This window comes from Corvus hawaiiensis, chromosome 1 (genome assembly GCF_020740725.1).
Source record: "Corvus hawaiiensis isolate bCorHaw1 chromosome 1, bCorHaw1.pri.cur, whole genome shotgun sequence".
NCBI lineage: Eukaryota > Metazoa > Chordata > Aves > Passeriformes > Corvidae > Corvus > Corvus hawaiiensis.
In genome coordinates this window covers 51,494,791-51,521,637 of record NC_063213.1, presented here as the reverse complement: position 1 = coordinate 51,521,637, position 26,847 = coordinate 51,494,791, and the positions used below count along the sequence as shown (strand labels likewise).

The following is a 26,847-nucleotide window of genomic DNA, read 5'->3' as shown; positions in this document are numbered from 1 at the left end:
GGAACCTTCACTTGGATTAATCACACCGATAGAAAAACATTTAAAATGTCCCATTCCATTTGTCAACAAGTTACATCCACTTTATACTAAGTAAATGTACAGATTTTAGTAAAAGTGGAACTATACTAATTGACCTAAGTTTGAGTTTCTCCTCACCAGTATTTAAAAGTACAGCTTAGAAAGAATTAAAAGGATATGAGCAGTGGCATCTGTTCAATTACACATGTATACATTCATATATATCAATACCTGTATTGCACAAGAAAACTTCAAGACATTTCCATTTGTTGATTAATTCTTGCAATAAACTATGATTTAAAGTATTTTACTTATATTTTGTTTTTCTATGCAGTTTCATAAATATTATCTAGATGCCACCATGCACGTGAATCAAGCATAGCTGAAGCTATCATGATAAAAAACCAACACGAAACATAATATATTGTTCTTCATAATGAAAACAAATGACACCCCCTAACCATAATCAAAGAGTCTGTCTAAAGCTCTTCAAATTGTCTTTTTTAACACGTGACATGTAGACGAAAGTGGTAATAGGTTCATAAAGTTAAAGCATAAGGTACTGTGCAACACAAAAATGTAAAGGAAAAAAAGGATAAAAATAAGTTCTTAAGGAAAAGAAGTGTATCAAAAGGAAAGGAGGATATCAAAGAGGGAGATTAGCACTGGTAGCACAGACTGAGAAAAGGAGAAAGACCAGCAAAGATCATAAAAAATGTTCAAACCCGAACAGTTTTGCAGCAGAAATTGACTATCTGAAGTATTTTACACCTCAATGCCCTCAACACACTCCACAGAAAGCAGGCTCACAGCCAGACTGCCAACATCTCTTCCTGGCAGGCTTCCCAACTCTCTAGGTATCCAGAAAGCTTTCCCTAGAAATTTTGCCCATGGAGCCAGAAACACAGAGTACCCAGTGTCTGAAACCTAGAGTTTACTGCTGGTGATACACACAAGATGCTACATTCTTTTCTTTTGTAGCTATAAAGATACAACTTAAGCTTCTTACATGTGAAGGACAGGCTTCTCCTACATTATATATGCTATAATTCTGCACATCCTACTAACCTTCTGTAAATTAGTTCCAATTTGAGTTCACTTCATCCCATCATTTGGACAAAAGTAGAAAGACGTGGCTTCTGCAGTACCTTTTTTAAAGAAAATTAAATCTTCCTATCTGCAGTAGAAATACTTCACTTAATATATTATAATAAGGCAAGGTTTTTTACAGTAATTTAATATCTTCTGTCACATTAAAGAACATAGCTGAGGGAAAGAACACAAAATATGCTTTCAAACTATATTCCTGTGTGCTTGAAATTTTAACTACTTTTCCACTTATGTCAGCAGGCCTAAGACACTACCTATTCTTACAAGTTTTATCTTCTTTTCAGACTGCCATGGCCACAGGAACACTATTACAACATCCCAGTAACATCCTTCTCCTCTTCATGTCCAAACCACAGTGATACTCTGCATTCACCTTTGTTCAACTACATACACGTTAATTTATCTGACAATGCCAGTTGTACCAGGGTACGCTACACTGTAGCCTGCACACGTGCATTTCATTCCATTTACTATAGTCCATAACATCATCCAGCTTTTCCCATGTGATATTAACTCCCAAATTTCATTTAGTTTGTTGATTCTATTAGTATTCATCTACTCATTTGACAAAGTAATTAGCTAAATACTGATGAGATTATGCTCAAGACTGGTCACAGACACTGTTTTAATGTTGAAACCTCTTTCAGGACCCTCTGCAGTCACTCTGTTAGCTTATAAAAAAAAAAATAGATAAGTCCTTTTATGATTGGGCAGTTCTGATCTTACTAACACATCTCCAAAAGCTCAACTGGCCTCTGACCCCAGAAATTGAGGGGTTCCTATAAAACTAATGCTTTCACTCTCTTGACTTTCTCATTGCTCGCATGCTCTGGCTGCCTCTTCCCTGAACAGCAGAGCCAGAGCTTTTTAACACCTTTGTGCTATGAAGAAAGAATAACTAGGTCACTTAAAAATCTAGTCCATTTGATTAGTCCTTCTTCCCTAGGTTTTTTTTTTTTTTTCCCATTTTACTTTTATACCTGGATTTAGGCTACTGAAGTTTCTAAGGAGTAGCTTCTCCTGAGTAGTAGTTGATGTTCAGCATTTTAACCATTTCTCTTGCAATTGCTGTAAAGTCACAATTGCTTAAAGCACACTATAAACCTTATTCAAATTATTAAATCTGCATTTTTAAGCCTGCTCCATATGAATGGTATTATACGGTTATAGAAATTGGTATTTAATATTTTTTCCTGAGACATGTTCTTGCCATTTCAGAATAATACAGATCATTACGAGATCTCACAGTAAAGTGAAATTTCTGTGAAAAGTATGGAACAAGTAATTTACTTGCTCTTAATTTGTTTCTCATATTCAACTCAATTAATGTTAGTAAAATTATGTACTGTGAATGAAAAAAATGAAGTTCACCTAATGAAAAATTCTGCCACCAGAAAAGGAGTGCACTCTGCTTTCAGATTTAAATATTACTCTGTTATCTGAAAGAATAGCCACATGCAGTATTTATTAATAAATACATCTCAGTGGAAGCCTACAAAATAAAAGATACTGCACCTACGCAAAAAGAAAGACAAAATCAAATCAGCATTACTTACTTGATTAAGTATATCTTGTTTCTGTAACACATGCAAGGAAAGAGAGAACATACATACATTAGTGCAGTGTCATAACACTCAAGCTCTGTTTTTTATAATAAAAATATTTTTAGTGAAAGGTTAGTGATTTAGATGAGCAGGTTTAAGACATTCAATAGAATATCCCATTTTCTTGCATTAGCACATAAGTCAAGAAAATGATTCTAAGTCAGCATTCTAGTCTTGATTAGACAGCGTAAGCAATTTATTTCTAAACATGCAATGACAGATAACCAAGAAAGAAAAATAAATATAATATTAGTCTTTCAACCCTGTGTACTTTTAAAAAGCATAAAAATTAATTTTTACCAAGAAGAGTCATAAATTAAACAAATTATCTGAACTGAATAATTCTAAACTCCAAGTGGGAAGGTCACGGAGCAGATGATCCTCAGTGCCATCACATGGCACATACAGGAGCACCAGGGGATCAGGCCAGGCCAGCCAGAGCTTCAGAAAGGCAGATCTTGCTTGACTCACTGGTCCTTGACACCTAAACTCCTTCTATGACATGGTGATCTGCTTAGTAGATGAGGGAAAGGCTGTGGATATTGTCTACCTAGACTTCTGTAGAATCTTTATCATTAAGGTTGGAAAAGACCTCTAAGTTCTTCAGTACAGCCTTTGACACTGCATTCTCCTTGAGAAACTGTCTGCTCATGGCTTGGACAGGTGTACCCTTTGCTGGGTAATAAACTGGCCAGGTAGTCAGACCTAGGGAGTGGTAGTCAGTGGAGTTATAACCAGTTGGTAGCCAGTCACAAGTGGTGTTTCCCAGGACTTACCAAGTCCTGGATAATACCTTTATCAAGGATCTGGGCAAAGGTATTGATGCCTTAGGTTTTAACTTTCATATTTTTCAAATCCTGTACTGCCTAGTGTGTAACTGAAGTTTCTTGTAGCCTGTTAACTTCTGCTCTCTCGTGCTAGGTAGATATAACAAAGCCTCTCCAGGCCTGCTCTCCAAGGACACTCAGACTGTCCTAGGCCTAAGAAGTATAAACCAAAAAGCCTCTAAAGGGGGGCAAGCTGAGGGGAATTACATCATTAAACTGAAGCTTTAATTGGAGAATTAACCCTGATATGCAAATGAACCAAACCTATAAAAGTGTGAAGTGTCATCCATCTTGGGGTCTATCTTGGCAGTAACCTGTGGCTCCCGAGAGGGTACCTTTGAAGGCCTTTCAAATAAATACCTGCTTTTATTCCCTTACTCCTGTCTAGTCTCTGTTTTTAGTTGGCCTCTCAAGGCATCAGTATGAATTGCACCTTAGTCAGTCTGAAGATGATGCCCTGTTGGGCAAGAGCTTTGATTTCCTACTTGAGGGTAGGAAGGCTCTGCACAGGGATCTGGACAGGCTGGATCAACAGACTGAGGTCGATGTTATGAGGTTCAACAAGGCCAAGTGCTGGGTCCTGCATTTGGGTCACAATGAGCCAAGGCAGCTCCACGGGCTGGCAGAAAAGTGTCTGGAAAGCTGCCCAGCAGAAAAGGAGCTGGGGGTGCTGGTTGACATCCAGTTAAACATGGTCCAGCATGTGCCCAGGTGGCCAAGAAAGCCAGTGGACTTCTTGGTAAACAAAAAATTAGGATGCACTCAGAAAGGATGACAACACTAGGACCACAAGCACACAATGCTTGTAATGGGCAACACATTTTAACACTGTCTGTAGCTCTATCTGCTTTCCTAAGTCTTGCCAACCTATTCAACGCTCCCCTCAAAGTGAAATGATTGAAATTAATTAATATAAATAGATCTCAAATGATGAAAAGAATATTTATCGATCACAGCTTTCCTAGAGGCTGGTCTTAGCCTACCTATGTGTCTTATACCATGTATAAAATCCATTCTTAATTACCTCTTTGATATTGACTTAGAGAAGAAGGTGAAAGGGCAGGTGTTCAGTAGCATTTGTGAAATTTTAGGCATCTCCCTTAGATTGAAATCAGAAGGTAAAAGCTCCATAAATAAACTCCCTATAGTAGATAACTTTCTGATAAGTAGATACACTATTTCTGCTAAACCCAAAATCCACTCACTGAACAAGATATAAAATAATATAAAAACAAACCAGATTATTTCAGGTTGCAAGTTTTGAGTACCAATGGCTTTTCTTTTGCTATTTGCATTCCATTAGATCAGCTTGTGATAAAAAACTTCTCTGTAAAACCAATGGAGCAGAATAAATTCCTGAACCCTTTAAATATATAAGTAAATATTTAAATAAATATATCGCTCTTCTAAATTTGCCATAGCTCTATGTCGCATGTTTACTGCTAAAAAACTGGCATCATCTTTTGGTACTTTAAAAAAAAGTACTTTAAAAAAAAATTGGGAGTATTTATAAGATAATGATCTAGGGAAGAGAGAGGTAAAATGGAAATATGATGGTATCCTCTACAAAACACAACAATAAAACAGCAGTGCTGTCCAGAATATATGGAAATAAATAGCTGCACTAAGATTGATGCCAGCTGGATCAGTTAATTTTTGTCATCTCATTTACAGATAATAATTAATTACTTACACCCAATCCACAGAGTCCTCATCCAACCACATCAAATCAACTTGCAAATCATTCTGTAAAGAGTTTATCCACACAGCAGGCTGAATGCATGCCAGAAATATGGACACACCTGTGCAAAGGCAGTTCGCTTGTCAGAACAGAATATTCACTCAGTGGCAGAGGAAATTTTAGCCACTTTGCTTCCAGTTCTGCAGCTTGTGGCACGAACCTTGAGCTAACAAATCTTAACAGATCCAAAGTAGATTTGTTTCTAGCCAGGTTTTCTTTATGTTGCACTCTCTGAAGTCTAAGTGCTAAGCAGCAAAGTACAAAAGCTGTCAGGGTCAGCCTAGGTCCAGTATTGACCCAGGAGTAGTGAATAGCTTGATTCCTGCTGAAGACATTGAAGTCCTCACAGGGTGTCTGTCTTGAATTCCTTCCTCCCCTACCCTCCTCCTGTCCTGCTCCCTGCCCTGGGTATTCTGCTTCTCTATAATTCCTGGATGTTTCAATACACTGGTAGAATTCTGCAAAGGAATAGCTGCAAAAAGAAGAACAGGGAGATACCGTGCAGAGTCACAGACTCATCTCAAGACCAATTGTGTTTATTAATTCCAGTTTTGCACAGATTTTGCCAATTCACCTGGCTTCAGTCAGAACAGTTTTCCTGGGTACCCATCTTGCCATGACTCAGCTTCCATGTAGCCCCAAACTGGAAAAATTACTTTGTTAAAAGAGACTAATCACACCACTTTCAGTAATCACGTTTATGGACAATTGATAATTTGAAAATATGTTACCTATGCGGCAACATATTATTTAAATATGCATAAAATGCACAGTTATTTTTTACTTTAACAGGGTAGATTTCACAAAACTGAACATGTTTTGTTATGTTGATAACATGTATGATAACTGAAAATATGTGAAGAATTTAAAAGAAAAAACATAGAATAGATTAAGACCATTTTATCAGTTCACATTTTTCCTACAAAAAGAACAAAACCAAAAATATGTCTATATTCTAAAAAAAAAGCAGATAAGGATGGTCCTACAGCCTAGGTCTCCCTATGTTACACTGGGGGATAAAGTAGATGATCACAGTATTCCCATCCATTTATATTCTACAAATGTATTTAACTAGAAACCTGGAAATTTAAGATGATCATTTATGATAATCTAAGGATCAGCTTACACTATTTTACTGAATTACAAAAATTTTTTCTCATAAACTAAAATGACCCACATTATGCTTTGCCAAGTTCAAAGCATCAAACAATTTTTCAATACCTATTAAATTAACTCATTAGTTGCAAGTAATTGTATTATTGCCAGTAAGTTGTCAATAATTTTTGTACTTTACATCCTGAAATGTAAGATCAAGTAATTTTCATAATGGTTAGCACATTTTTCTATCCTGAATTTCACAAAATGTGAGCACAGTCAGAAATATTACTATTAGAAACATTACTGAAACAGGTTTTTATTTAGCTACATTCTGAATCACACTATTAGGATGTGCTAAGTGAATGCAAATTTCAATTGAGGATAAGAAAAGAAAACAATCTGGCTTTTTCTACCAGCCACACCAGAATACTTTGTCTAGTGGTGAATCTGTAGTGACAGTGTGCACACACAGCTTTTTTTTCAGCTGAATTCTTTGTTTCATAACATCAGAAAATCCCACTACTAGAAACAACACAAGAGAAACAGAATTTAAAAAGAAATCTTAATGGATGTTACTTTTATAACTTTTGAAATTATGCTTGACATTTCCAATCTTAAGAGACTTGAAAACCATATTAATCTTATTCAAAGGGTTGTGGAGGTGTTTTGGGGGGTTGTTTTTTATTTTTTGCAGGGGCGGTGGGGGGGAAGTCTGTGCACTGATTTTGGCTAGGATAGAGTTAATTTCCTTCACAGTAGCTTGTATGAAGCTTCGTTTTGGATTTGTGCTGGAAACAGTGTTGATAACAGAGGGATGTTTCAGGTATTTACAAAGAGTCAATGTCTTTTCTCACCCCAGTCCACCAGCAAGGCAGCTCAAGGTACATAAGAATTCGGGAAGGGGCACAGCTGGAATAGCTGACCCCAACAGACTATAGGGATATTCCAGATCATATAGCATCCTGTTTTTTTTACTTCTCAAACAATTTCAAATACCCCAAACACCTGATTTATAATTAATCTTCTATTTCAAATGCTTAGAATGGCTACAGAATTTGCCAATTGTCCCCCTCATTTCTGATCATTAAGAAACAAGAAAAATTACCCCTTCAGGATTATATTTTGCTAACACACCACTGCCATGGAATTCTTCTAAGACATCCTTAATTTTCTTGGTGGAATCTGAGTAAAAAAATAGAGAGAGAGAATATGAAAATACAGAACACTGATTTACATAACATGAACAGTAATTAAAGAAAAAACAATCAAAACTGCTAATAGCTTTTCGCAATACACGTCAGTAATTTTCTGTAGCTGTATGAGAGCTGTGGGCACAAAGAAAATGAGAACATACTCTACCCTCTTCCTGAGTACTGTAAAAACCAGCCAGTAAACACAAAATGCTCAGAAATGAACACTCTTTGATCTAATCCTTAACTATTAAATAGCATATTTCTGAAGGAGTTTTTTGCAGGACTATTTCAAGTCACTTCTCTTGTCCTTGAGTCAACCACAAAACATGGTCATTTCCGCTAGCACAACAAAATCTCCTTTGGCAGAGCTGCCAGTGAGTAGAGGAGCTGGACAATATCAAGATAAATGGGAACCTTGCAGAAAAAAACTCTTCAGTGCTCACATCACAGAAAACAAATGTTGCTCTCAAAACCTCAATTTTTGCAGAGCTCTCAGGTATTCTAAAAACTGTCAGCTTCAGTAACTTTTGTCTAACCGAATTGTGCAAATCCCTGCAGGTCAGAATCACGTAGATATAATTTTTCCAATTTAACTATGGGCAGAATAACAAAGCAATTATTCCAGTAAGTAGCCATTAAATAAAACCCTTGAACTCATATTCACTTAGAATTCATCATGCACACAACCATCTTTTCCACATTAAATAACTCAGCAATACAATAAAAATAACTCAGTTTTTTTTCTTAAAAATGCAGTAGTTCAGTGTATAATGGTCAAATCTGCGTAATGGCCACAACACTATGAATTAGTAATGAGTTCCAATTCAATGAATAAGAGAATAGGTGAACTTTGCATCTGCACTTTTATTTCTACAACAAACCTGGAAAGAAAGTAGAGAAGCAAAGAATGAACCAAGAACAAGACTATCTAAAGCAATTATTTAGGCATGTAATATTAGAAACCTTAGGACCTAATATGGCTTTTACTAATTAAATAAACAAAATATGGCATTGTAATAGTTATTAGACTTTAAAGAAAACCATCATCTTAAACCTGACTCTAAAAAGTACATTTATCAAATTATGTGACCTGAAAGGAGAAAATGTAGCAGCCAAGGATTTGAACAATAGTTACATAACAGTTCTGTAACAGCTCATAGCACTTATAAACAGGATACAACACTAAAATTCAGTTTTAAGAGATGCTGGCGGAGTTGTTTCCCTCCCACTCTCATATACAGTTTATACAGTAAAAAGAATGGCTTTTCCCAGTGTTTTTCATTTATCAAATTTTCTTAAATAAAAACACCTGGGACTATGTGTGGCCTCAATAAAATTGTTTATTTTCACTAATTGGGTATATTTCAGTTTTACTGCCAACTGTAAGCAATGGAGTTTATCAGGTCTCATGGGCAGTCAAAGCAAATATTTATTTCATAAAATCATCTATAATCTTATTGTTCTGTCATTTGAAATAGAACAAAAATCACAACTTTATGTAAACAAAAACAATATAAGTAATAAATAAACAACTATGTTCAGCAACAAATTTTATTATCAGCTGTGATTAGAAGCTGGGGGGTTAGACACTTACTGACCAGGACAAGCACACAAATTGATGACTGACAAAAATTCATTTTTTATTTGGCTTCTATAATTTTAATATACTTTTCAGTATTGATATACATGGTTGTATATAAAAATCATTGCATCTTATGATAACGATGTCAATAACTACAAAAGCGGCAGTGTGAGATGAACAGGTGTTATGGCAGAGGTGATTGAACCTTATCCTAAAAAAGGATTTTTCTGAACTTTAGAGGAAAGACAGCAAGGTCTCCTCACACCTCTTTTATTATCCAAATTAAAAAATACATAAATAAAATAGAAATGGACTGCTTTCTAGAGGTTTTAAAACAACGTCTTGAGGTTTTCTTTCAGCAATGACCATGCTTTCATTTCATATTTTGCCAGATAGTCTACTCATCTTTAAATCAGTATTATGCCTACGCAACTGTAATTAAAACCAAAACCTATGTCATGTTACTTATTGAAAATAAATTAAATTGTTGCTTTCCATTTTTTCATACTTTCCTCAGTCAAGTATCAAGATAGAAAATATGCTCTATAGCAGCAACAACACTTTTCACCTTTTTCATGTATGAGCTTAAAACAGTCACATCCAAAAAGCACAGATAGTTTCGTGTTTGAAGTAACTGTCAAGAAAAAAAGGTCTCTAGATGTAAATTCTGCTTTAGTTGTCCAGCAAAACTTTTCAAAAGATTTCCACATTCAGGTCAGTAGCTGTAATTCTTTCGAGTACTACAGCCAAGGCAGAATCATTTTTTACAATCTTTTGTTCACAGTCATTCAATCATTTTTCCAGTTCATGTGACAGTATCCAAGCTAAAATAGAGATCTTTCAGAGTTCTCAAAATGACATATCGATATTTTAAGCAGAATGGCAACACACAATCTTCTGCCTGCATACTCTTTAACAGTGCTGACAACCCTCAGAAAAAATTAATTCTTCTTCCTCAGCCTCAAGTAGGCAAATATTGGGAACATGTTCCATCTTTAATAAGTTGACATAAAGGTATGTCAACTATTTGAAGAATAGGATTATTTTCCACTCTTATTCAGGAATCACATAAAAAAAAAACCAAAAAACCAAACACCAACCAAAAAAAAACTGTCTTAGAAAGCCCTATGGACTAGAAACTCCAATAAAATGTTATCAACTCTACTTAAAAAATAGTCAAGTGCATGCTTTCCATCAAAAAATAGGCAAAAAAATGCATAAAATATATACTAGAAGTAACTAGAAATAACTAGAAATTTCTAGAAGTAACTAGAAATTTTTCCTAAGATTTTTTTTTCCTAAGCTTTCTAAATAGAAAGTAAAAACAATGGCACAGTTTTGTCTGATCCAAATCATCTACATAATCACTGTAAAATGCTGGTGTAAACACAAACATCAGAACAGATTCTGTATTCCCACTGTTTCCTAAAAGTACAGATGTTCTGCATGCCTTAGCAGCTTAGCACTTTGGAGCAATTTTAGTAAATTCATAAGTACCACTCATGTTAAAACACAAACATCATTTTAAACTCTGTTGGATTACTTAATTTTTAAAATCAAGGACAAATCCCTTCTTTGTCTAAGTCTCTGCATTCCAAGCTCTCCTCAAGAGAGATAGTTTCCAAATATGTGTATATATATATATATAGTATATAGCCTGTCATGGCAGTGCTTAAATCCCATGTTATCTGCAAATTTATAGCTGGCACAGTACAAATTTAATGTAGCTTGAAATATAATGTTGTTTCATGAAAAATCTCTGTTTTCTTTGTTTTCACAATTTTGCTATTTTTATTACCCACTAGGGCAGAGCTTTGGGTGTCCAGCCAAAATACAGAAGAGCTTCAATTCTGTCCCCTGCCTGAACTGATTTCAACTCTTACTGTTCAACCCATCTTCTGTTGCAATTTACATTTAGTCAAGAGGCTGGAAGGAAAAAAAGGGGAAACCGTGGCCCAGATTCAGAGTTTGCCTTGGATGAGGTGAGATGTTGTTTCCTACCCGTGATGGTTTGACAGTGAGTTTGGGGCAGAATAAATAGGCAAGGCATGGTGGGGAAGACTGCTAACTGAAAAGCTGTTATAAGTACATGGGAGAAAAGTAGCTGGATTCTACACAGTGCTGCAGAAATTCTGTTTTAAATTAAGGCTCCAAAACAATAGAGATATAGAGGTGACTTGGGATAATGTTGTATTTTTTTAGAATAAAAGCAAAACAATTAAAATAATGACACTAGAAATATGAAACCTGCATATATAAAAGCAAAAGTATCAAAGTGTCTGATTCTTCCTTAACTATCTTTCAGCCCTGACAAAGATACTTTTTATAACCAAAGACAAATTTACATACTAAGTTCAAAACCGTTTGAGGTTTAGCCCACATTAAAAATTATTATTCATTTTTTAAAGTGACTCAACTTCATATGAAGAAAATTGAGCATTCAGTTGAGACTGGAATTTGGTATATCATTTCTCCTATAATCAGAAAACATGAAACAGAAGGAAAACTTTCCCAGATCACACACTTTGCCTACATGTTCTCCCCATCCTCACAGAAAAGTCCTTCAAGAGAATTTTTTTCTTGAAAAAAAAGACTCATAAGACAACTTATATAAAACGCACATGCTATGTACACAGAAATGTTTTTCAGTTCAAAAGGAAATAAGCATTAGAAAAAAATTATTCTGTTATGAGTTATAATTCTCAACAGAAAATCATAACAACCTGCATATTTATTGGGCCATAACTAATTTTAACACCTACAATAAAACGTAGAGTAATAACCACTTTCTACCTCTATATCCCTTTTGTAAACTTAATACAATATGAAACACATCACATACAAAACATAAAAGCTTCACGGATTTTCTCTACATCTTATTAGGGCTTAGAAAAGCAAAAGGTCCAACCATATACATGCAATTTTCTGCATGCCAACAAAGCCTAGCTCCAATTCAAAAGCTCTGCTTGACAGATAAACCAAAGAGAAGCACTGAGAGAAATCCAGCAATCAGCTGACATTACAGTTTTTATACAGGTTCTTATTCTATGGACTTTTCTTTCTTTTGTGGATGCAACAATACAGTAACGTGTGTGTATCTAAATTTATACCCATAACTTCTTTTTCTTTTTGCCTAGTTCATTTTGTTCAGAGAACTGGATAATGCTTTTACTCGAGCTATAGCTGTGCTTAATCTAAACCTTTACTAGTCTAGAAATTCCAGTATATTAAAGCAGCCAAGCCTGCCAACAAACCTGTATGCAGCACCATTGAGCAAAGACTGTTCACCTTTCAACAGAACAGTTGTTACAGTAAAGACGTGGCTCATCGAGCATGACTCAGGCTTGCAGCATGTCTGTGTTGGTACGAGATGCCTGATGGTTGTTACTGAACTTGCAGAAGGCAGCAGCTTACATGTCCTGCCCATACATATGGCTGCAGGCTCACTGCCAAAGCTCTTTCAATATAGGTCACACCTCGGTTTTGGTTCATGATTTATAAGTGGTCTTTTGATGCAAATTTCACAAAGGAAACAAATATTTAAAACCTTTAATAGGGTAAACACTTGATTTTGGATTTCTTTTAATGAGAATTTAAAACCTATTGTGGCCTTGTAAAAAATGGCCAAGAAGAGAAGGCAATCACTGTCCCGTGGCCTAAAGGTGACCTCCTAAACCTGCTGTTACCAATGGTTTGGGTAACACTCTGTAATCAGAAGAATTGGACTCCATCCTCCAGCAAATTACATTCTCATTGAATTCTATGACAATTAGGAAAATCGATTCTTAGAAAGTCAGAATTGGATGATGCCGCCTAAATAAATACAGTGGCAAGTGATTTCTGCAACAGGGAATGAAGGAGGTAGAACAAGAGAGAAGTAGGAGCAGCAGCTCCTGCTGCAGAGGAAAACCTCCTCCTGACACCCAAAGCAGGAGCTGCCTCTTCCACCCATCCTCCCTGCTGGGGCTCAGCAACACAAGGAGCAAGACAGATTCATTTTACCCATTGCTATGAACTAAATGATACTTGGACAAGGACTTCTTTGTGGAAATAAGCAATATTGACTGCGTGTGCCAACACATCTTTAGTCCACATTAACAAAAAATGTCCATCAAATCCCTCTTCCCTAAGCAAATGTTCAAGTGAAAAGTATATGGCAAACAACAGGGAGTTGGGGAGGCTTAATTTTAGTCTGCTAGTGGGATGAGCTTTCAAAGGAAGAAATAAGTAAAGGACAAAAACAGACTCCAGAACTTGAGCAGAACTGCAGCTAAGTCGTGTGTGTACTTAAAAACTGTCAAGTAAGAAAAAGAATGCATCAGATTTTTACATTGTAAAATGACTCCAGCTAACTTTCTTAGTGTCTTTTGGACTCCTTTGTTTCCTGGCATCCTGAAAATTATGTCTTCAACAGTCTGAAAGCTCCTCAGAGTGCATCTCTGAGAGGAAGACTCAGGATATCAGGGTGCTGTCAGTATTTGGGCTCCGTGGGACCAGGACCCCATGGATGCTCTGGGTCAGCAGGGCAGGCCCTGACCACCAGGGCCTGTCCCATCTACACAGGTGGGAGGGGGCAGCCCCAGGGCTGGGCATTGGGCACCTCCCTGGGGACAGGGCAAGTCCTCAAGACTGTCAGCCTCTTAAAAAGCACTTCACACTGAGACCAGGAAGGAGGAGAAGCCTTGGGAGCTTCTCCAGTCCTCAGATCCCATCATCACAACTGTTTGAAAACTCATACAAACCTTCAGGAAATAATAGGTGCTTGTTTATTTCCCTTTCCTCATTTCCTGTTTATTTTTTGATATTTTTGTTTATATCTGATAGAGGCTCCCAGCTCAAAACTTTTTCAGTTAGAATGATGACAAAACAATTCTCTATTAAATTAAGGAAGGAATAATGTTGATAACGTATTTCACCCCAAACACTAAATCTAAGCACTAAGTAGTGAAGATTCAAATCAGTTTGGTTAGAAATTTAGCAGGTATTATTTCGGATTTTAAGTGGAAAAAGGGAAATGGCTTCGTAAGTTTGAGAATATTTCTACTGGTTTTGAAATGTACATTTTAAAAAATACGCTAGTTCACTTGTTTCTGTTTTCCCCAAAATGCCACTCCTCGAATCCTGTGTTCACACCAAGAAGGATATTGAGGTGGTCGAGTGTGTCCAGAGCAGGATAATGGAGCCAGGGAAGGGTCTGTCACATAAGTCCTACAAGGAGCAGCTGAGGGTACTAGAGTTGTTTAGCCTGGAGGAAAGAAGGCTCAGGGGAGACCTTAATTCCTCTTTACAACTCCCTCAAAGGAGACTATAGCCAGGTGAGGGTCAGCCTCTTCTCCCAGGCAACCAGCAACAGAACAAGGGGAAACAGCCTCAAGTTGCACCAGGGGAGGCTGAGATTGTCTACAAGGAAAAATTTCTTCACTGAAAGCATGGTTAAGCATTGCAACAGGCTCTTCAGGGAAGTGAAGGAGTGATCATCCCTGGAAGCGTTCAAAAAAGCGACAAGGTACTATATGAGGTGTTTTAATGGGCATGGTGGCACTCAGTGAAAGTTTTGACTTGATGGTCTTGGAGGTCTTCTCCAACCTTATTGATTCTGTGATTCCCTGAACTTTCATATTTGTATACTTTGAACTCATAACCTATTTAACCTAAACTTCATTGAATAGGATATATTGCAAGACAAAATTTCAAAGCTACATCTGGTTCTTCTGCTCTTCCATACAGCACAGACAGTTCGTGAAATGATTTTGTCCTCTTCTTGAGCACAAAAGTTTTTCCCCATTTTGCTTTATCATGTTTCTTGTTTCCAAAAGTATCAAGTTCATTCTACCCTTCCTCTTACAAAGTTTTAAATGTTTATACAGTGACAATTCTTGACATCGCAAAATCTGTGTTTCTTGCAATCATGATCCTCTATTTTAGTTTATCTTGGGAGCAAAACCTTTAAAGTCAAATACATAATACCTAGGCCATAAAACTGAGAGAAGTAGCAACACAAGTACGCATGGATCTGGACCTTGAACTACAAATGAGGAAGGCTCCTGCACTTGCTGTGAATATGTACCAGTATAAACTGGATTGCCCTTTTTCTGTCCTAAATATGATTCCTAAACTTTTGTTCTCAGTGGTCTCATGCTTGGTGTAGTCATGAAGAGCAGCTAAAAATGAGATCACTAGAGCCTGTTCTCCCCAGGACTCAGAGAAACAAGCCCTGACAATGCTATCAAAAGCTTTTCAACATTTAGTGGCAATCAAAACTATCAGAAACTCTATTAAGCAGAGTAGTACTGCCACTGGTATTTTGGCATGTCCAAAATTCTCTGTTGCCTGACTACATTTGGTTGGGAAGACTTCACATGATGCAGATACATAGACGTTGTCTATGTATCTGCATCATGACCCTGTATACAATGTTGCCAAGCCCTTGCATTTTCATTTATATATAAATACACATAGACGTAATATGCACAATTTGAATTCAGATGAGTTTTTGCAATCAGCAAGATATTACCTGATCTAATATATCAAATTTTTATAAAAAATTAGCTTAAGGTGGCCATATACAATTTGGGAAAGGGAAACATAACATGTCTCCTTTACATTCTACGCATCTTTGGATAGCATAAGCAGATTTGGCCTCTTGGGGCAAATATTTCATGTTTTTTTAAATTGTGCTCCAATTTACATAATAAGAAATTGCCTGAAGGTTCATGACTCAATACTCCTGACTAAAAATAAAATTAAAAAAAAAAAAATCATTATTCTGTGTATGACGTTTCTCCAATTTCTATTTCCTTTGTAGAATATTTTTAAGTTTGTGCATGTTGAAAGTGTTGACACTGCAACAACAGTCCTCATTTATCACTGTTTCAGCTGAGAATCTTGCCGTATATATTTTGGATTCAATCTTTGAGTACTTCTACTATTACACGTGTTGAGCCTGCAGAAACATTATTATTATATAAAGTTTAAAGTTAGTCACTGAAAAAGTAACAGTTTTATCATCCATGGGAATGAGCTGCTAGCAGACATCTGCCTATGAGTCGCAGCTTCCCAACCATTGCTTAATTACAAAGGCATGGTATGATGCAGAGATTGTTTCCACTGTGGTATTTATGCATTTGGCTACCTTATAAGGCTACTGAAAGAGTTTACTGCTAAATAGATAGAATTAAAAAATAAAAGTCAAAGGAAATAGGCTACAGACTGATCAGTTAAAAATAAAAAGTCATTTCCAGTTTAAGACCTAAATTCTGGGATAATTGTTCTCCTAATTGCTGTAACTTGAAGTTTAATGAAATAAACAAATGGTAAGAGACTACAAATGTGTCTTAACTCTATGATAGGAAGTTTTTGAGTTTGCCTATTTTCATTACTACAGCAAAGCAAGTCAGTATTTATATTATACTTTCACACATTAAATAAGTTTAATACATGCTCATTTATTTTAACAATTGTCATTGTAAATCTATCCTGGGATAGATTTTTATGTTCATTGCTCTAAAAAACAAATATTTCAAGTACTACCTCCATAAATCTTCTAGATGTGGACTTTCAAATTTTAAAAAATTCTGTTTCCATCTAAGCCAGCTGTTTTCAGGATTGGTATAGTTAAACAGCATTTTTCATGCATTGCTATACATTTTTTTTTTTCATCACTAAATACTTTCTTCAATTAATTAACTGCTTTATCTCACTGATTTCTTATGTGCCCTTATGGACAATATGGACCATAACAGATAATACTTGAGAAATCGAGTGTACAGAAGAGAGGTATCATGCATGAACATCAAGGAAAGGAAAGCCCTTAAGATCAGTTCACACTCCTGGAGATCTGTTTTCTACTGCTCCTTGCTTGATGCATCTCAAATCCTTTCTCATTCTCTATAAAAACATTAGACCTGAGTTTTGTATCTGCCTTAGTACAAAGAGATTTCATCTCCTGCCTTTCCAATTTAATATCAAAGCTGGAACAGGGTAATTCTTTGCTCATTCCAGGATTCTAAGGAGATGGCAAGTAAGAATAAACCTTATAATATAATACATTGACAAAGGCAGCATTAAACCCTACTGCCAGGATTATCTGCGACTTTATCAAATGTCATTTTGTGTCAGAGTATCAGGGAGAGACACTCCAAGGAAGACTGCATTTTCAAGGAAACTTACTAGGCAAGGTAATAACATTATTCAGATAAATAGCTCCCACAAGCAAGCTTATAGAGAGCTCTAATCATCCTAAACAATATCTGCTTGACTCTTTAATTTAAGCAGTTTAAAACACTTGGGTTACTTGTCCTCTACAGGCTTAGAAACCAAAGCCCATTTGCTCTCTTAAGCTTTATTTCTCACTCTGTTATCACTTCCTACAATTCCCTATTCAGCTAATAAAACAAGCAAACAAGAACACATAGATTCTCAGCCATCTCTGTTCAAGTATTCAGAAACAGCTTTAATCCTAAAATTATCCTATAATCAGTTTTCTATGCTTATAGCCCATCAATCTGCTCTTCATTTATACTTTCGCACACTTACCTCATTTTTCTCTGAGCTTATTCCCCAGGATAGATGGTTGCTCTTTTGTGTGCTACCACCAATTACCAGTTTTTGTGTTACACACATAGTAATACACAGCTTTCTGTGTTTTAAAACTTTAAAACTAGTTTGTCACGTTCTATAGCTTACCCCGGCTTTTGAAAGAATCACTTTGCATCACTTCAGGGAAATAAAAAATGGATTGTTTTCAGCAAATCTGAGTCACAGGGAGTCTGAAGACAGGGAAAGGGAAAGAAATGAGAAGTACTACTTATCTAGACTGATTTTTGCCTTAAAACAATAATGATGAACTGTTGGATAAATATCCTTGAGTGAATATCTAGGTAACTCTGCCTTGGCATGGGGGGTTAGACTAGCTAATCTTCAGAGGTTCTTTCCAACCTTAACTATTCTATGATTACGTGAATGAGCTAAGACATAATTATGAAGGCATCATGTGAAAAGGATAGAAGCCAATTGACTCCTACTTACTACGAAAGTTTAGTCACTGAGTGTACATGACAGATATACAGGATGACATAATGAAATAAATCTACCACCCAACAAACCAAAGACCCCATCAAATAAACTGTGAAAAATGCAGCTTATACTAAAAATGCATATAGTTTAACAGAAGGATGGGTAAAAGAGAGTCATACAAAATCTGAACACATACATGATAACAGTGCTTCTTGACCACAATAATGCCAAGAACTATGACAAATAAGATAAAGGACTGCTTAAACAAGAACAACTCTTTCAGAATTAAGTTGCATTAGCTTGGGGTTCATTTCTAATATTTCCAAGACAATAACTCATCTTGAATGCATTTCTAACATCCACAAGGGTTTTTTAAAGCCATCAAATAGTGATCTATGGAATTTATTTGGATATTTATCTAACAGTTTGGAACAGGACAGCAACCGGTCCCTGTGTCAAAAATTTACTTCTGAGGTATCAAAAGTAGCTAAATTAAGCCAGTTCTTTCAAAGTTCTGTGAGACATACTCACAATTTAACTGCAATGTGAGCATACCCTGAGTCTTTCATTGCCTACTTGTATCAAGCAACTTAGTATCTTCCTCCTCTATAGAAACTTGCAGCCCTTTGAAAGGTCTATTATAAAATGACATGGTACATAAAGAAATATTTTAAAGAGCATAGATTGTACCAATTTATTCCATGAAAAGAACCCTTAGAGGCCAGCACTCACTATGGACAGTTGATATAAGTACCATACTGATCAAATCACTGTATTTTATAAAGTAATTTTGCCGTTTACCTGTCATTACAGTCAGAACATCTTTTTAGCAAGTTCTGGCAAGTATACAAAAAATTTTCTCAACAAACTCTGTCTCCAAATAACAAATGTGCTCTCCATCTTTGGGTAGGTCCTTCCTTAAAACATTCCTGCCACAAATCCTGACAACAATGAATAAACGTTGCAGTAAGCAGAATCTACCTTTCCAATCCATAATATTACCTTTTGGGGAAAAAAATAGAAATGAGATAAACAAATTAATTTACTAAAATATCTTTTCTGTCACCTATGCTTCAAACTACACAGATATGCCCCTAAACTAAACTCAATGTATCTTTAAAAGAAAAAGATAAATGTCTATTTATTGCAAGCTTAACATAAACTTAACATAAGCTTATTCAAATGTTTTATGAATATGTATCCCTAAAGTACAGGTATTATAACAACATTAAGTTGTCTAACCTAGTAGCAAAACACCAGCAACATCACACTGGTATTCATCAACTTAATGTTGCCACGGATAGAAGACAACATAATAGTAATGAACTATCAACATTTTCAGGTCCCAGGATTCAATTTTATATCCCTTCCTAATCCATCCAGTTCCACCTCAGTATGATCACACTGGATATGCTTGTTTATTTAATTTTATATTGTTCAGTTAGGCAGATTAACAATGATACTTTCCAGAGCATGTAAGATACAGATAATTAGAGCAAAACTAAGCAGAAAATATATGAGAAGAAGAATGGGGAGTTAATAATGAAAAAGGATAAAAGAAACAAGAAAAAACAATAAAAAATAGGGAGAAGAAAAAACAGGAAGAGGCAGATGAAAATTCAAAAATAGCAAGGACAAAAGAGAAGAAGAAAGAAAAGTTCAATCTTCTGATCTTCTTCCCTTATTTCACATCTCTCTTCTTCTGCTCCTTCACACCTTTTTTAAAAAAGTGGTAACTAACGTATCTTAAACAGAAAAATCTAAAAGTATGATCTCATAATTTTCTGAGTTTCCAGAGACCTTAATTTCCCATGATCTAAAAGGATGACTTCAATTTCAGAATAAATATATTCCATCTAATGCTCTTAACGTGAGGACAAAAACCCTAAAACATCACAAGTTAACATTAGAACATGTTAACATTAGAACATGAAATAGGAAATTACAGCCACAAACAGACATTAACTTTTCCCAATGTTTTTTATTCATCATTAACTCGCAGCTGAAGATTCTGCATGTTCCATATGCCTGATAAATAAAAGTATTTTAATGTAGTAATAAGTTAATAAAATAGTTCGTTTTGAGGAAAAAAAAAGAGGGAACAGTATGATTGGAAATAAATTCACCTAAAAACCTGGGGAACAGACTAGCTTTGCGGAAGCTACATTCCAATTCCAACAGTTACATTTCAAGTAAATGGAAGAGTAAACCACCTGTGAACTTTTTGACTCACCTTCTTGTGGAGATCAGGCTTAAGAGACTTAGCTTGCTTTGGTTCAGGAAATATGAAAAAAAAGGAAAGCTGGTTGACACAGTGAAAGACCTCTGAGAGTGCAAAGGAAAACAAAACTAGACTTCAGAACTTCGTCAAAAAATGGTAAAGGAAACAAGTTAAACTTTTCCTTTGCTTTTCAAGATGGGCTTTCCCTTTCCTCTTTTATATCCTGTTTCAGAATTAGACAAAGGAAAACATTTGAATAACTATGTTGCAAAAATACTGTTCTAGATCATTTTAACCCAAGGAATCTGTTCTTGTTAAGAAGACATTGGAAGTCCTGGAGCTTGCCAGTCTTGCAGCAAGTGCAATAAACAGTGGACAAGAACTTATGAAAAGTTTTAAGACATTTCACCTCAAGGAAAGAGAAACTCGAATGTCTGTAGGGAGTATGGCTTTTCTTAAGCAATGGTACCACACTTTATTGGAGCCTATCATATGTTTTAAATACCAATGTATAGACAAACATAAAACTGTAAAAGCAGAATTTACTGAATGGTCTTTAGCAGGTAACAGGCTTCCCTAAAAAACACAATTATGAATAAGTATAGGACATGTCATTTTTACTTGGTGTCTAGGATGATTCAAGCTGGCCTCTTCCACTCCTTCTGTAGCCCCATATATTCTTCATTCTCTTACAAAGTAAATTTTCTTACAAGGTAATTTTTTAAGCTTGGATGTGGTATGGAATTAGACACCAAAGAAAACTGTCACCACATTTATGCTCAAGTTTCTCACAGAGAAAAGACTTGGTTTTGTTCTAATGCTTTCCAAACAGGGTATGCCACCAGTGAAATAAAGCCCATCTCAGACTGCACCAAAAAAAAACCTCAGAAAATAAATGGCTTACTAATTTTCAATATGTATGAGATCATGGCTTCAAGATAAGTCATGAAATAAAGACACAGTCTCCTGAGTAGTGACTCACAATCCTCTGCACCATTAAGAAATATGCCAGACCCTTGTCAGAATATCTCAATCTCAGTGTCACTCACAAATAGCAAAGAAGAGGTTATACTCCCAAAAGTCATCTAAAATAATCTATGATTTATCCCCCCCTTCTGTGTCTTTTAACAAATTCTAAATCTGAAAAACAAACCCAACACCCAAGATGCAGATATGAATATATATAAAATTGCTAGTCAGAAGAATAACTATTTCTAGACAACAAAGTAAATATTATTGAGGGTGCTTTCAGAAATCTGATCACCCAAACCAAAATTCTAAGACAGTACAGAAATCTCTCTGTATTTATTTTACTTTTAGTTAAATTTAATATAAAGCTGTGCAAAGTTTTGCCTTTTTCCCATCAAAATGATAGTTTTTTGTAGAAATTTCCTTTGTTGAAGAGAAGAACAAATGCTTCAGCAGATAACATATTCCAATAAACCTGATATTAACAGTCATAGAATCTGAGAATGGCCTGTTTTGGAAGGGACCTTAAAGATCCTCTAGTTACCCTCCTGCCGTGGGTAAGGGACACCTTTAACTAGATCAGGCTGCTCAGAGCTCCATCCAACCTGATCTTAAACACTTTCAGGGACAGGGCCCCCACAGCTTCTCTGGGCAACCTGTTCCGGTGCCTCACCACCCCCATAGAAAAGAATTTCATTCTAGTATCTAATCCAAACCTACTCTCTTTCAGTTTGATGCCATCCCCCCTTGTCCTGTCACTACACAGTCTTGCAAAAAGTCTCTCTTCATCTTTCCTGTAGGCTCCCTTCAGGTACTGGAATGCTGTGATTAGGTCACCCCAAAACCTTCTTTTCCAGGCTGAACAAACCCAATTCCCTCAACCTTTCCTCAGAGGAAAGGTGCTCCATCCCTCTAAACAACTTGATGGCCCTCCTTTGGACTCTTTCCAGCAGGTCAATGTCCTTCCTGTGCTAGGGACCCTAGACCTGCACTCAGCATTTCAGATGGAATCCCACAACAACAAAGCACAGGAGCAGAATCACCTCTCTTGACCTGTTGGCCATACTTTTGATGCAGCCCAGGACATATTCTTTGACAATTACATTTAACTTTCTTTTTTTCTCCCCCAAAGAAAATATTGAAATATTCAATTTTGTAAGCATCAAAATATTTCAAAAGAAACACCGCAGTGTTTTGTTTCAAAAAATGTGTTGTTCTATGTGCCTACAAATGGCACTATTATGTAAAAATGTATTCATTAGCTTGAATCAGGCAGTGGAGGAATTCTAGAGCTCCTGAAATAAACTGAAAATAGACTCCAGCTGTGCTGCTGCACCACTTTACTGCTCATTTCTAGCTTAGGAATCTTTACAATACACTGCAAAGTACAGCACAAAGTGTGTTGCTTCTCTGGGAAATTCCCAAACGTAACAGGCTTTTATTCTTGTCAGATGGCCCAAGTCAGTGTCCACAACACAGGTACACACACAGAGCCCCTTCTAGCTCTACACAGGTTCTCAGTTCCACCCACGAGCATTCATTCCCTTGCCAAATAGCATAATAAGGATGGCCTTAAGCAGAAGCTGAGAGCTGCTTGTGTGGCACTGGACATGGCACTGCTTCAAGAGGATGAAGAAGGAAGGACATGAACCCCGTGAGGAAAGAGGGTGGGAATGGGGACACCCATGTGTAAAGGGCAGGAGATCAGCTGCTGACTGCTGCTGAAAGGGTGAGTAAGGAGAAGGACAGCCTGCAGGCCATCAGAGCTTCCCAAAAGCTCAGCAAAGCAACACAGCTGCATGTGCTGCACTCATGCTGCACACAGAAAATACACCGTGTTCCTGCTATCAGAATTCAAGTCATTCCTTGGAAACTTCAGTCACTAAGACAACAACGTGCATCATATGGAGTTAACTGCAGCCATATAAAAGCTGGAAAATCAGAATGAAGCCTTCTCATTCAGCTTGCTGTGTGTCCTGTGAAGGCATTGAGCACTTTACAAAGATCAGGAAATTACTTCTGTCCAATTTTAAAGGGAACAGCTAAAATTCAAGTTGTTTAAAAGCCTGCATACCATTCAGTAGATAAACTGAATACTGAAAAACAAAAACATTTTTGATATTTAATCATCACATCCCAACCTTTCTGAAAAAGCAATGGAATTCCTCCACTGGAGAAATACTGTATACTTCTTTATTTTCACTTTCTTCCTGGTTCTGTAGCTTCTCTCTTTATTTCAACCCTCATATAAACCCTTGATCATTTCATGCATACTACCTTACTTGCCATTAAGCTTTCTTTCCTCTTTATGTTTATTTGATTTTATCCAAAATTTCTCTGATGTTAATTGCCAAATTTTTCACCAGTGCCTCCTAACTACTTATCGTTTATTTCTGATGTACTTGGCTACGTACTTACAAAACAATGCATAATGCATAATGTTTAATATTTAATCAAAATAACTTTAAAAAAATACTTTATCTGCCTCCTTGTTCACTCTCTCCATGTTTATATTTGATCTGCATCATCTTTTAAGGCAAAGGTTTAATGTCATTTTAAAAATCTATTATGTTCTGACTATATTTAAAAATAGAAAAAGCCTGAAGAATTGAAAAGGTCTTTTCATAAGAAATGCTGATAATTAATTAATTTCATAGAAAACAGCAATGCATAATCTGCACAAATTAACATTGTTAAAACAAAATGTAATTTTTGTGGTCAGGAAGATTTAAAATTGATTTTTTCAGTTTTTTCAAAATTCAAAAAGCAGGCTCCTAGAAATTGCCTAGAAGTTTTAAGATGCCATCTGAATTTCCAGACTTGCAGGTGGAAAACATAGTAGAACATTCTACATTCCCCTGAAATGACTATTAGAATTCAACAGCATTAATGCATAAAATTTCAAAATGCAACTGAATGCCAACCAAAAAAGCAGTTTGAAAAATCTCAGCTCTCATACCAAGCTCCAAAGCTTCTACTCATGGTCATTTGGCAAGGGCTGGACAAATTCTGACAGCTTTTACACAGCTCATCAGTCACTGAAGTTGTGCAGCATAAGTTACTAGACTTTTATCCAAGATTAAATATGTAAAATGGGGGAGAAAACAAAACACAACTCCAAAATATGTATGCAAAGAAAATATTTTTTTCTGAATTACATGGAAGACTACTATTTACACTAAACTGAAAGTCTATCAATAAAAGTGGGAATCTCTCCTGGTAGGTGTTGTTTCACAAAAGATTAGGACAAGACTGATATTCTATGTAATCATTAACACTAAAAACTGATTACAAAAAAAACCATAGTGAAAATAATAAAAAATCTGTTATGATAGTAGACTTTATTCTCCTTTTGTGAAAGGGATGAAACTGTTTCCTATTTCTCCCACCTGTTTAGTCATTATAAAGCAATAATTGTGAAAAAATGAAACAAATGGAAGAAATGGGAAACAGTTGCATCCCTTTCACAAAAGGAGAAAGAAAATGAAATAGAATCCACTTCATAAAACAGAATAGGGCATTGAGAGAGTGCTTCTGAAAAAGACCAAACAGTTAAACATAAACATTTAGTAAAACAATGCAGAAATCAAATCCCCAGAGATGCTTCACAATCTTTAAAACAAAGCAGGTGATCAATTCTTTCAAACTAAATCTATTTGACAGCTGTGGTATATGTTTTTTTATTTTTATTATTACCTTTACTTTTAAAAGATAGTTGTATGAATTCTGTAAGAAGCTTGGTATAAAAATACTAGAATGTTACTAGAGATGAGTTCATAGTTATATATTAGTGGTCTGAATAAGAGAAGAACTTACAAAAACTCATCTGTTGCTATACACAGCACTAATCACAATTAAAAACCCTAATAGTCTGCCTCAATCACCACCTCTGAACACCACACATAATACTCTTTGGCACTATATGTGTAGCAGACAGCAGCAAGAGAACACAACTTTTCTATCACTGGCAGCATGAAGAGCAAACCCATATGAAATATGCCTGGGAGTCATAATTCCTGGGGGGGAAAAACAGGACATGACAAATTCTGCATGGGATAGAACAACTTGCTGTACATACAGGTGGGCATTCCTATCCAAGAAAATGGTGTCATTTGTTACCTTAAATAACAACTTCCAGGATAAAACCTGAAGTAAAACCAGCAAATTTAACATAACAAAATGCACTGACATGATATATTCCTAATTCATTAACCCAAGTTATTTAGAGCAGTTTATGCAGCTTTTTTATTCACTAGATACAACACAACACCTAATGAGGTCTGACTCAGTTTATAGCCAAAGACCTTCTGTAGTGCAGAGACCATATTTATTGTTAGTTTCCACTAAAATAACCAAATGGAGATGTGATTATAACCTGCTCTGCATAACTACACAAGATTTAGATTTGGTTTTTATGTCCAAATAGACCCTGAACAAAGACTGACATATTTGTGCCTGGAACACTCATAAAACTTTTGAGATGCATGCCTCCCAGGAACAGGATGCTAAGCTGAAGAGATGACTGGATTTGTTTGGGTATTTTTCCTTTGTTTTGTTTGGGGGTTGAGAGGGTGTTGTTAGCCAAACATGCTATGCAGGCTGTGTGGACAGATAACAAAATAGGGATGAAAAAAATGGGGAACAAAAAAAAGAAAATCAAGTTCTTCTGAAATGTGTTACTGGTAGAAAAACCCTGAGATTCAATGTAAACTTACTCAGGTTATTTCTAAAAATATGAGACTGGATAACTTTAAGCTCCAATATCTACACAGAGCTGCAAAGTATTTATCTTAAGAGTAGCATCCGCCTTGAAGAGTTTGTAGTTTGAAGAGCAGTTTAGTAGTACTCATACATCATCAGTCATTACATCTCTAGATTGCTATTAGAAGGGATAGCTACTCTGGCACATGCTTATTGAAACCTATTACAGAAAAACTTCAGTGCATGCTGTGATTTAAGCACATACACTGGGAAATACTTCAGAATGTGCCTTTGTACCACTTGGGACAACTTAATTGACATTCTTTCTGTGAATCCCTTAAACTCCCAGAACTTAAAGATCATTTAAATTTAAATCATAATGTCATATATCTTTAACAGTGTGGTCTTCTCTGAAGGTGTTACATTTTAGACCATAGATAAAACAGTGAGCCTGGACTTGACAAGCAATGTGACAATGTTCATTGTGTCTGACATAAAATATAAAATGGTTCTATACTTAAGGGAATATGAAATGGGTCATTGCACCTCTAAGTATTAGAGAGTTCCTAACTAACTAACTTCTCATCTACTAAAACAAATCTGAACGAACACCCATATCTAATTTATTCCAGAACAAGAGCACCTCCAAAGGGCCTGCAAGTGGCTTTTTTTCAAATTCCAGTTTGAGTACTTCCTTGGATTCACACTCACCCAAAATTAGCTAAATAAGTAGTCAAGCTTTCAATTCAAAAATAATAGTGCTTGTGT

The 26,847-nt window shown here is 36.0% G+C and overlaps 1 protein-coding gene across 8 annotated transcripts in view; it reads right to left on the bottom strand.

Moving 5' to 3' along the window:
- DGKB (diacylglycerol kinase beta) overlaps nt 1-26,847 on the bottom strand; it is a 382,874-nt gene that overhangs the window by 264,307 nt on the left and 91,720 nt on the right. For 5 of the 8 annotated variants that reach the window (XM_048304406.1, XM_048304384.1, XM_048304373.1 and 2 more), the window contains exons 3-4: nt 7,504-7,580; nt 2,685-2,705 (exon numbers count right to left, since the gene is read on the bottom strand). The exons of 1 other annotated variant lie outside the window; for it this stretch is intronic. In XM_048304406.1, coding sequence (XP_048160363.1) covers nt 2,685-2,705; nt 7,504-7,580 — 98 coding nt within the window. The remainder of the gene's footprint in view (nt 1-2,684; nt 2,706-7,503; nt 7,581-26,847) is intronic. 2 more of the 8 variants (XM_048304415.1, XM_048304429.1) reach the window with 1 other exon arrangement.